The 11,796-nt window shown below is 36.9% G+C and overlaps 1 protein-coding gene across 3 annotated transcripts in view; it reads left to right on the top strand.

The window, feature by feature from the left end:
• The window catches only part of PLAA (phospholipase A2 activating protein), a 42,126-nt gene extending 30,540 nt beyond the window's left edge, over positions 1-11,586 (top strand). For 2 of the 3 annotated variants that reach the window (XM_042912404.1, XM_042912402.1), the window contains exons 10-14: positions 2,345-2,416; positions 6,058-6,126; positions 7,667-7,768; positions 9,357-9,521; positions 10,838-11,586. In XM_042912404.1, the coding sequence (XP_042768338.1) occupies positions 2,345-2,416; positions 6,058-6,126; positions 7,667-7,768; positions 9,357-9,521; positions 10,838-11,403 (974 nt within the window). In that variant the 3' untranslated portion in view covers positions 11,404-11,586. The remainder of the gene's footprint in view (positions 1-2,344; positions 2,417-6,057; positions 6,127-7,666; positions 7,769-9,356; positions 9,522-10,837) is intronic. The other variant, XM_042912403.1, reaches the window with a different exon arrangement.
• The last annotated feature ends 210 nt before the right edge of the window (positions 11,587-11,796 follow it).

The following is an 11,796-nucleotide window of genomic DNA, read 5'->3' as shown; positions in this document are numbered from 1 at the left end:
AGCCACACTGTAACTAAATAAAATTATGAAACTTCAGTCATTTGAAATGAAAATAAACCTGGAAGTTCCCTTATATAGTGACTCTTTTTAAAAATACCTGTTTTGGTGAACCTTAGTAAATAGAATTTTTTTTTTCCACACAAGGCTAAATTGGTTAGTTGGGCATAAATCTAGGACTGAACTATGGGTAGTTTTTTGTTTTGTGGGTTTTTTTTTAATGTTTGTTTATTTATTTATTTATTTATTTTTGTTTGTTTATTTTTATTTTTGAGAGAGAAAGACAGAGCATGAGCAGGGGAGAGGCAGAGAGAGAGAGAGGGAGACACAGAATCCAAAGCAGCCTCCAGGCTCTGAGCTGTCAGCACAGCCTGACATGGGGATTGAACCCATGGACCACAAGATCATGATCTGAGCTGAAGTTGGATGCTTAACCAACTGAGCCACCCAGGCACCCCTATTTATTTATTTTTGAAAGAGAGAGTAAGCAAGGTAGGGACAGAGAAAGAGAGAGAGACAGAATCCCAAACAGGCTCCATGGTGTCAGCATAGAGCCTGACATGGGGCTCGAACTCACAAAACATGAGATCGTGATCTGAGCTGAAACCAAAGTCAGTCACCTAACTGACTGACCCACCTAGGCGCCGCGCTGAACTGTGGGTAGTTTTAGTTTACATGTGATTTGTATTCCACATGTTGATTTTTAAGTCGGTTGTTCATAACATAGTATACAGTATCTAAAATGTTATAAATGATATTAGGTTCTCAGACCAGTCCATAAATGATAATCCTAGTAGTATTAGTCTGAGTCCTGATTCATAGGAAATGGATTATAATACTAATTGTACTCACCTTAGTTTTGGGTCCCAGGAACTGAGACCGTGGTACAGGAGACAATAAAATGCTTCCTTTTTTCTTAGGTACAAGGGCCAGCTCTAAATAAAATTCTGAAATTAGCACTTTATTGTTAATGTTTTCCTGTTGTCATTTTTCATGTGCTAGTGCTCTTGTTTTATAAAGATTCCATATCCCTTCCTGCACTAAGACCTTATGTAGATCTTTTTTTCTTCTTTCACATACTTGATGCTCCTAAACTATCTCCTCTCCTCGTTCTTTTGCCCACTCACCTAATAAAGCGAATGTCAACCTGCATGTTCACTTAAACAGAATTATCAGACTGACTTGCTACTGAATCTAAATAATGTAACCCCTCCCAGTAGTTGCACTTGACAGGAAAAAAAAACCTGTGTTTATTATCTGGGTATTCTGTTGGTGGAATTTCAGACTGTAGTACAAAAGACTGAACACATAATTATAGTCCTGTGTAAGCTGTTTTGTGGAGCAGAAGGCAGAAATTAGAGCAGCTGGCTCCATTTGGAAATCTTAATAACTGTGGCTTTTTTTGCTCTTCTGAAACTATAAGCATCTTTTTATATATATCTTTCACATATACCTTTTTGTAGATGCCTCTGATTAGTTTCCTAGAGATACTAACAAAACATACACTCACACACACCACACATTTGTAAAAGTGTAAGTGGAAATCTCTTTCCTTTGTGTCACTCATCACCTTTCAGTTCTCTTCTCCAGTAGGTTGTAAGCTTCAGTGGATACAAGCAATCTTATTCTCTGCTGGATCCCCAGAACTGAGTGCGCTATTTGACACATGAGTTAATGAACTCAGGGGTTCTTTAAAAGATTACCATTTGATGACTGTGGTTCTGTTAGCAACAGGAACAGTGGGAATTCTAGTGAATTTGTATAGGAACAGCAACTGATTATATGTGTATATTATTTAGGTTAGAGACCACCTGTAATTTCTCATTTTATATTTGAATTTTTAGTGATTTTAATATTTAAGTGCACAAGCTAAAATATAATACAGCAATAAAGACAAAACTTGGAGAATCACTGAAATGTTAATTTCTTAGTAGTCTTTTCCTACTGTAAGAGTTCTAATTTCTGTTATTCTGTCATGTGATGGCTTTGCTCTTTTGTTTTTTTCTCCAAGCTTAGAGTCCTCTAATGTAAGCACTGTGCCGTTTTTGAGATTCAAAATTCTGGCTTGGAGAGCCTGAGTGGCTCAGTTGATTAAGCGTCCGACTTCAGCTCAGGTCATGATCTCACAGTTTATGAGTTAGAGCCCTGCATTGGGCTCTGTGCTAACAGCTCAGAGCCTTCATGGAGCCTTCTTCGGATTGTGCATCTCTCTGTCTCTCTGTCTCTCTCTCTCTCTGCCCCTCCCCTGCTCACACTCTGTCTCTCTCAAAAATGAATAAATGTTAATTTTTTTTTTTTTTTTTTTAATTCTGGCATACTTCAGCTTTTCCTTTGTTTGCACGCACAGGTGGTGGTCGGTATGTTCCAGGATCTTCATCAGGATCTGCTAACACGCTGCCTGCGGCAGATCCTTTTACAGGTGGGATGCAGTTTCAATAAGTACATCTTTTTTCACTTACTGTGTAACATTTTGCATTGTATGGCTTTACATTTTGGAGATATCATCCAATTATTAATAATTCCCTTATCTATATTTCTAATTTTGATGGATCTCCTTTTCTTTAACTTCTAATTTTTGCCTTTTCCTGGAGTATTTTGTAGTTTTCCTCATGACTTTTAAATAGCATATTATTAGAACTCATCGTTTTCTCCAGTGGTCCTTCCTGCAAGGAGAGCAAGAGTCAGTAAGGGCATAGGTTTTAGAGTCAGATAGACCTTGGTTCAAAATCTGGCTCTACCACTTACTTGCTATGAGAAGTTGGCAAGTTGCTTAACCTGTCTGAGCCTATTTTTTTTATCTGTGAAATTAGATAATAGGGGAACCCACCAACCAAGACACAGCATGATTGCTATTACTGGCGAGATCCTACCGATCACAAGCCAAGAAGGAGCCATGTGAGTCCCTGATATTGGATGGAGCGGTGCAGTCAAGAAGTCTGTCTGGGCTTATTTTGCCTTAGCAAATGAAGGAGACAGTCCACCCAGCTACCCAGGATTAGTCTTCTAATCTGTTATTAATGGCCTTCGTGATGCCCTGGAAGTGTTGGTGTATCTCTTCAAAGTGACTTTATTTACCAAGGTATGCATGCCTCAGCATCAACACTACTGGGAAAATAATTGCCAAACTTGGACTTAAGTGCAGCTGAAGAAGTCTCTGTTTTCAGAACAGCTTTTGATATATTTTATGAAGCTGTGGTTGGATCTTCAGCCAGAGTTCCTGGACAATAGACCAAATTTGGGAAGAGATCCTTGGCATTTATGGTATCCACTGGCCTTGCCAAGATACAATCCTGTCTAAACCATAAATTGGAGCAGCACACAACCTTTGGTCACTGTCATGAATTTGTGAATCGCTGTCAGTGAGCTTCTTCTCTCCAGTGAATGAATTGGTGGCCCAGTTGCACGTAGCTGCACCCTGTGCATTGATAACCAATATACTGCACTAACCACCTATCAAGATCAAGCTAAATGTTGTGATGGCACAGTGGCTGTTAAGGAAATCTTTGATGACATAATGCAATTTGAAAAAGTAGTAACGATCTGAAGCGTAGATAAGATGATGACTTATTCAGACATAGTGATGCCCTAAAACTTAGAACATCATAGTTCCCGGATCTCATTAGCAGCTTTTTCTTGGAACAGAAAGAACATACCAAGCTTCGAACAATACCAACAAAATCAAGAGAATTCCTGGGGCCATCATAGCTGGAGTATGTCTCACTGTTGCATAATGTCAGTAACTCAGAAGATGCAGTGATTATGGAAATGTGCAAGATAGCATACTAAACATCCAAGAGAATTATGGAATTAGGATAACTGAACCACACTATTATAAAAAATAGATAACCATATTGAGATGTTAGGGAAATGAAATGGTATGGTACATGTAAAGTGTTTAGCAGAATGCCTGGACTGTGTTTAAGCCCTCGGTAGATTTTAGTATACATTCCTCCAATTTTGCCAGTAGCACTGGGGCCAAGAGTTTTCCCCATCTAGCTTATGACTTAAGGTCAGTGTTGATTCTTTTTTTTTTTTTTTCCCCTTATTTATGTGGTTCCCAAACTTCTAATGTCAATTAGAATCATCTGGGATGCTTGTTTAAAGTATCAAAAGGTCCTTCACACAGAGATATTCTGATATACTAGATTGGTGAGGAGGTTAAAAATACTCATGCCCTGATCCCTCACCCATGGATTCTGATTAAATGTTCTTTGCTGTGGTTTGCTATTAAGTAATTTCAAAAGCTCCCTGTCAGTTTCTACAGTGAAGCCAGTTTGGAGAACCACTAGGCTGTTATGGGTGGACCCTGAAAATCTACATATTGAATAGGTGACTCCTTCAGGTTGTTGGGAGAACCACATTTAGAAAAGTGTAGGATTGGGATGCCTGGGTGGCTCAGTCAGTTAAGCGTCTAACTCGTGATTTTGGCTCAGGTCATGATCTCAGGGTCGTGAAATTGAGCCCTGTGTTGGGCTCCACAGTGGATGTGGAGTCTGCTTGAGATTCTCTCACTCTCCCTCTACCCCCGCCCCCTACTTGCATACTCTCTCTCTCTCTCTCTAAAAATAAATGAATAATAATAATAATAACAAGTGTAGATTTACTTTGCCTCATAAGTAATGCCTTGGGCAAGTTATTTAGCCTTTTTGTAAAATATTGTTAATAATAATAGTATCTAATTAATATTTAAATGCATATATAAACATAAGATGCTTAGCATGCTAGCTAGCATATTAGTAAAAACTCAAAGCCTCTTATTCTGTGTTCTTCATTATTTTAATTAATCTATTTACATCTGCAGTTTTTGTTTTTCATTTTTTGTTTTGTTTGCTTTTCTGTATGTATTACACCCATTGTACCAACTCCTAGATATTAAATTCGGAGGGGTTAGAACAGTAGCTTATCTTTATTCATCCTATAAAGGCTGACCCAGGACTCTGAACATCTTCAAATCCTGCTGATTCTTTCTCTACATTTGTTTCTCATGTTCCTTTCTTTGTATTTTCAATGAGACATCCACAAGTAGGATCTCAGATGTGTGACAGAGCTATTTTCATACCATCTCTAAATCTTATATAATCTGTTTTTTGCTTATGTGCTAGTTAATCCTCTGTCTCTATTTCAGTAGGATGGTGTTCACATTTATTTTTTTTTTTAATTTTTGTTTTTTTAAGATTTTCTTTTTGAGTAATCTCTACATCCAATGTGGGGCTCAAATTTACAACCCAAGATCAAGAGTTGCATGCTCTACCAACTGAGCCAGCCAGGTGCCCCATGTTCACATTTCATTATGGAAACCTTGTAATTTCTTCTCTCCAATCCACTAATGCTTTTTCACTTCATTAGCTTCTGTAATTATAATGTATAAGGCATCTAATGTTTACTTTGTAACTTGAGAATTTTAAGTCTCACAATTATTGGCACCAACTATATGTCAGGTACTGTTCTCAACATTTTTCTGTATTAAATTTACAGCCCATTTATTATATATATAAAGATACCATTCTGGGGTGCCTGGGTAGCTCAGTTGGTTAAGAGTCGGACTTTGGCTCAGGTCATGATCTCATGGTCCATGAGTTCAAGCCCTGCATCGGGCTCTGTGCTGACAGCTCAGAGTGTGGAGCCTGCTTCAAATTCTGTGTCTCCCTCTCTGCCCCTCCCCCACGCAAGCTCTGTCTCTCTTTCTCTCTCTCAAAAAAATAAACATTAAAAAATTTAAAAAGAAAGTGGCGCCTGGGTGGCTCAATTGGTTGAGTGTCCAACTTCAGCTCAGGTCATGATCTCACAGTCTCTGAGTTCGAGCCCCGCATCAGGCTCTGTGCTGACAGCTCAGAGCCTGGAGCCTGCTTCAGATTCTGTGTCTCCCTCTCTCTCTGATCCTCCCCCGTTCATGCTCTCTCTGTCTCAAAAATAAATAAACATTAAAAAAAAAATTTTAAAAAGATGCCATTCTAAGGTGTGACTCCTAATGACAGTAAGTTATCGTGTGTAGAGAGCAACATTTTGAACTTTATAATTTGCAGTTACCTTTGCTTACTAGATGTATTAATTGCATTTTAGGCAGTGGTCGTTATGTGCCAGGGTCTGCCACTATGGGGACTACCATGGCTGGAGCTGATCCATTTACAGGTACATACTTTTCATTTCCTTTTCTTCTTCCCCTTTGTTGCTAGAGAACTTTTCATATAGTAGATCAAGACCAAACTTCTTGACCTGGCTTTTAGAGCGTTCTCAGAATTGTGTCATAGTGCATATTTAACTCATGTAGGAAACTTTAAAAAAGTACTTCAACCTCATCCCCAGAGATGTTCACTTGGTCTGTTACTGCTGTGCGTTGGGGCCTTGGCAAGGGTAGTTTTTATAATCTTATAATGTGATTCTAATGTGTGGCCAGGATTGAAAACTGCTATTCTGCTCTTATAGGTTGGGTTTTCTCACTACCCTTATAAAAACTGAGCTTATTCCTCTCTGTCCTTTGTTTGTTCTTAATGTATTGAGAATTTTTGTCACTATGCTAAATATTATTCTGCTTAACAGGACTTGCAAAACAAATCTGATTTTGTGATTTAGGCCTATGCTATTTGGCCTTCTCCTAAGCAATTAATTTTTCTTTTTATTCTTAGTATCTAGCCCAGAGTCTGACACATCTTACTTGTTCATCATTGTTGAATATAGGCAGACCTGCTTTCCTTTGGAAGGGTTGCTAGCAAAATGCAGAACTAAATTGTAAACCGCTTGCAAGTTTGACAGCTCTCTTTGACATATATTTTCCCCTACTTGTTATTTTCTACAAGAGAATAATATATGTATGACACATATGTTCTTGACCATAATAAAATGTATACTTATAAACCCGGCACTCTACTTAAGAACTAACTTGGTATATGATTTTTGTAAACTATTTTTTCATTGCAAAAGTAACACTGGCTGGTAGTTTTGAAGTAGATCATAGTGGACGAGAATGCTTCAATTCAGATCTCAATTTCACTACTTTCTACCTGTTTTACTATGAGCCAATTACTCTGTTTCTGTGCCTCTGTTTTTCTCATTTGTAAAGTTGAAGTAATATCTACCTCTTGGAGTTGTTAAGAGCTTAAAATGACAATATATGTAAATCACTTTATACAGAATAAATGCTTAGTAATTGTCAGCTGTACCTATTGCATTATAAAAGAGTCTAAAGTTAACAGTGCTGGGTGGCTCAGTTAAGTGTCCGACTCTTGATTTCGGCTCAGGTCATGATCCCAGGGTCATGGGATCGAGCCCCATGTTGGGCTCCATGCTGAGTGTGGAGCCTGCTTGAGATTCTGTCTCTTTCCCCCTCTGCTCTTCTTTGTGCATGCTCTCTCTCTCTCTTTAAAAAAAAAAAAAAAAAAAAAATTAATTAAATTAAAAACTTTTAAAGTATGAGAGATGTAGAGAATATGAAATGGAGAGGCTTTGTTTTACATTTAAGCTCCCATTCCAGAAACTAAAATTTATTATATCAACAAATATAAATAGTATATAAAATCTTACGATTTTTCTTTCTTTTTTCTGAAGTGCTTGTTTTATTGCATGCACTGAATAGTTATGTATCTCAATAATTGTAAAAACAAAGTCGTAGAGTTAGAAAAAAATCTCATTTTTTATTCTTTATGTTTTTCATCATCGTTTGTTCTGTGAATAGGCAATAGTGCCTACCGATCAGCTGCATCTAAGACGGTGAATATTTATTTCCCTAAAAAAGAGGCTGTCACTTTTGACCAGGCAAACCCTACACAAATATTAGGTAAGTGCATTTTAATTAAAAAGTTTTTTCACATATCCATAGACTTCTGTGTAGTGCAGTCAAGGCTGTTCTCCTCACATGAGCTAGGAACTGGGTTCTTACGTGATAGAGACTTCTGTTATTACACAACTGTGTCTACTACAAATACGCAGTCTCATAATGGACGCTTAATACTTGCAAGATGCCTCATACAAATATGAGGTTAATGCTTTATGATGCTTTTATTGATAAAAAAAAACTAAAGGGGAAATCTAAATCCCATCTCCTAAGCTCTTAATGTTTTCAGGAAAAGAAAGTAATGAAAATGAATGAGTAAAGCACTTAAAAATAAAGATTATGCCTTTAAAAAATTAGTGGCCTTTAGAAATCATAATAAAAGGCTGTTCAGATTGCCCATTAAAAATGAAACTGCCAGCTGACTTTGATAGCTTTTTCTGTTAACTCATTTCTCTCAAAATAAAATGGCAGGTGGCTTTGGACTAAATACTACTAGCTCTGTTTGCCATTACTACCTCATGAGAATTAATTGAGATAAGATAACATATACATCTCAGTATAAGATATGGGTGTTTTGGTCAGAATTAACTTTCATACTATCTGTATAAAAATCATTAGTAAGTACTTTCTTACTTATTTTGAACAATACACATTCTCTTCCTTTTGCATCCCTTAAATAAACTGTTTTCAATATTCTGTTAGTGTTAAAATTTTTAATGCCAAAGGAAAGTTAAAGAGGTCAAGTTTCCAGTTATGATTGATAAAAATCTGTAAATTTGGACAATTTAAGCTTTTTGTGATGGGAACTTGAGCTTTTTTATTCTTTATAAGATTTTTGATGGGATGCCTGGCTGGCTCAGTTGGTACAACATGAGACTCTTGATCTCATGGTGATGAGTTCAAGCCCTCTGTTGGGAATAGAAATTACCGAAAAAGAAAAAAAAAGAAAGATTCTTGAGGAAGCAGTGTTGGATGACTCAAAGTAGCATTAGTGATGACAAGGATGCTAATATTGAAGATGCAGGAAAAGGGCTTAAAAAAATTGTTTCATGAAATGTAAATATGGTGACAAAAGGCAGCATTTGCATTAAATAGGTTTTTAAAGTAATGTCAAATATGCATATGGAACTTAGTCAATAAATTAAATATTATACACAGACATTTAACTCTTCAGTTATTTCATTGACAATCATAGAAGTAACATAAGTTGGCCAAAAGTTGTTATAAATTTTTCTTTGAGAATATAGAGGATTGACTTATAGTTGGTTATAAGGATGATACTGCTTTGAAAGCCAAAATGATTACAAGTATCTACTTTAAAACTCACTTGAAGCAGAAAGCCTCATAAGATCTTAGAAAATAATAAGTAAAATAAAAATCACCACAGTAACCTTTCATTTTTCTATAATGGGCTCAACTTAAAAATACTCCCAGGCCTTACCCTTATTTGACGGTCTTTGATAACTGCCATGAAAAGTCTCACCTCCCCATGGTGTGTGGTAGAATTCTCTTATTGCAAATTTTGGCACTTTTGTATTACATCTGGCTAATTACAGTTAGAGAATTTTCAAAGTCTGGGTTTGTGTTCTAGGTAAACTGAAGGAACTTAATGGAGCTGCATCTGAAGAGAAGAAGTTAACGGAGGATGACTTGATACTTCTTGAAAAGATACTGTCTCTAATATGTAATAATTCTTCAGAAAAACCCACAGCCCAGCAACTTCAGATTCTGTGGAAAGCTATTTACTGGCCTGAAGGTATGGAAACAGTCTTTAAAATGTAATTAGAGGGGTGCCTGGGTGGCTTAGTCAGTTAAGCCTCCAACTTTGGCTCAGCTCATGATCTCACGGTCCGTGGGCTCGAGACCTGCATCGGGCTCTGTGCTGACAGCTCAGAGCCTGCAGCCTGACTAAGATGCTGTGTCTCCCTCTCTCTCTGTTCCTCCCCCGCTCACGCTCTGTCTCTGTCTCTCAAAAATGAACAAAAAAGCACTAAAAACATTTTTTTAAATGTAATTAGAAAACAAAGTATGTCTGTTCATTTCTGTCAGTATTACTGGTGTTTCCAGATTGAGTAAAAGTTACCCTGGGTACTTGTTATTCACATTGTGAGAAACTTCACAAAAAGGACTCACCACACCCCTGTAATTCATAGTCTTGATTTGTCACATGCCTTATGAGAATCTGAAAGGAACGGCATGTACCATGGCATGTACCATTTCGTATACTATTTCAGAGCATCTGTGGATCCCGGCAAGCCATCCAAGAGATGTTTTGTGACCTATTAACCCCAGGCTACAAACCTTTGCTATAATTTTGTTTTAACTCACTTAATACCTTTGAAATTCCAAAAGTGTCCTCTCCCTTATTATTTTTTCATGCTGTTGATTAGAGAAGAAAAATAATTTGTCCCACAAAATATCCATATTTTGGATTTGGGGGCCACTTAATGTGTTCCACTATCTCCATAGTTCCTGCTAGACATAATTAGATCCTGGTTCAATAGATTTTTTTTTTTTAAGTGAATATCCTTTATAAATGATGCCACATACTATCTTTATATCATAGGGCATATAATTTCTGGATTCCTTATTTTTAGTGATGTTAAGAAGATTATTGAGTGGCTACATTCAGATGGTGTCTGCCCAGTCTTTTGAATGTAAAGCTCTCCACCAATCTGTAAGCATGCTATTAGCATTTGTCAACTGGAATTCTGTAAAAAGCTTTTCTTCTTCAACTCTTTGGTCTTGTAGGATTTTTTAAAGCATCCTACATTACACGATTCATTCCACAAGGATATATTGAGTACTCCATATGTGTCAGGCTGTTTGATAGCCCATTTAAATTATTTTTAAAATGTACACGATCTCATAGCAATAAATCCAGTCCCTATAAAAATGAAAAATCAGTTAACACAAGTTTTAGAAATATATATATTACATAAAGCACGCACATGGCTTTTAACATTTTCTAAAATGAGCATGTGTTAATGAAATAAGATTCTGAAAATTGAGTAACAGTCATAGGAATTTTCTGGGGTTTTATAAACATTAATGAATTTTTCTTTTTAACAGATATTGTCTTTCCTGCACTTGACATTCTTCGGTTGTCAATTAAACATCCCAGCGTGAACGAGAACTTCTGCAACGAAAAGGAAGGGGCTCAGTTCAGCAGTCATCTTATCAGTCTTCTGAACCCTAAAGGAAAGCCGGCAAACCAGCTGCTTGCTCTGAGGACTTTTTGCAATTGTTTTGTTGGCCAGGCAGGACAAAAGCTCATGATGTCCCAAAGGGAATCTCTAATGTCACATGCAATAGAACTGAAATCAGGGAGCAATAAGAACATTCACATTGCTCTGGCTACATTGACCCTGAACTATTCTGTTTGTTTTCATAAAGACCATAACATTGAAGGGAAAGCTCAGTGCTTGTCAGTAATTAGCACAGTCTTGGAAGTTGTACAAGACCTCGAAGCCACTTTTAGACTCCTTGTGGCTCTTGGGACACTTATCAGTGACGATTTAAACGCTGTACAGTTAGCCAAGTCTTTAGGTGTTGATTCTCAAATAAAAAAGTATGCCTCAGTATCAGAACCAGCTAAAGTAAGTGAATGCTGTAGACTTATCCTAAATTTACTGTAACAATGGGGACGGGAACTGAGATTTTAAATTGATTAGTGGTTTTTTCCCTCACATTTTACATGACTGATTACAGATGTTAAAAAAAAAAAAAAAAAAGGATGCTGTGGAATAAGTAAAATTTCAGATCTTGTAAAGTGGGGGAGGGTAAGAGGAGACAAAGAAGAAATAAAATTTTTGCACTGATGAACTGTGAGATTTTCCTGTGTGATGTGGGTAAGTTTTCAGGAGTTTAGAAACAAATTAAGAATGAGCTAAAATCAACAACAATGCAACTATTACAGTGGCATAATGTACATACCTCTGCTGCATGAAAGAAGATAAGAGCTTTTATTTATATAATTTACTCTTGCTACTTATATAATACCCCCAAACTGTTTTACTTGTTGGTGATTG

This window comes from Panthera leo, chromosome D4 (assembly GCF_018350215.1).
Source record: "Panthera leo isolate Ple1 chromosome D4, P.leo_Ple1_pat1.1, whole genome shotgun sequence".
In the NCBI taxonomy this organism is placed as follows: domain Eukaryota; kingdom Metazoa; phylum Chordata; class Mammalia; order Carnivora; family Felidae; genus Panthera; species Panthera leo.
This window is presented reverse-complemented; position numbering and strand designations above follow the sequence as displayed.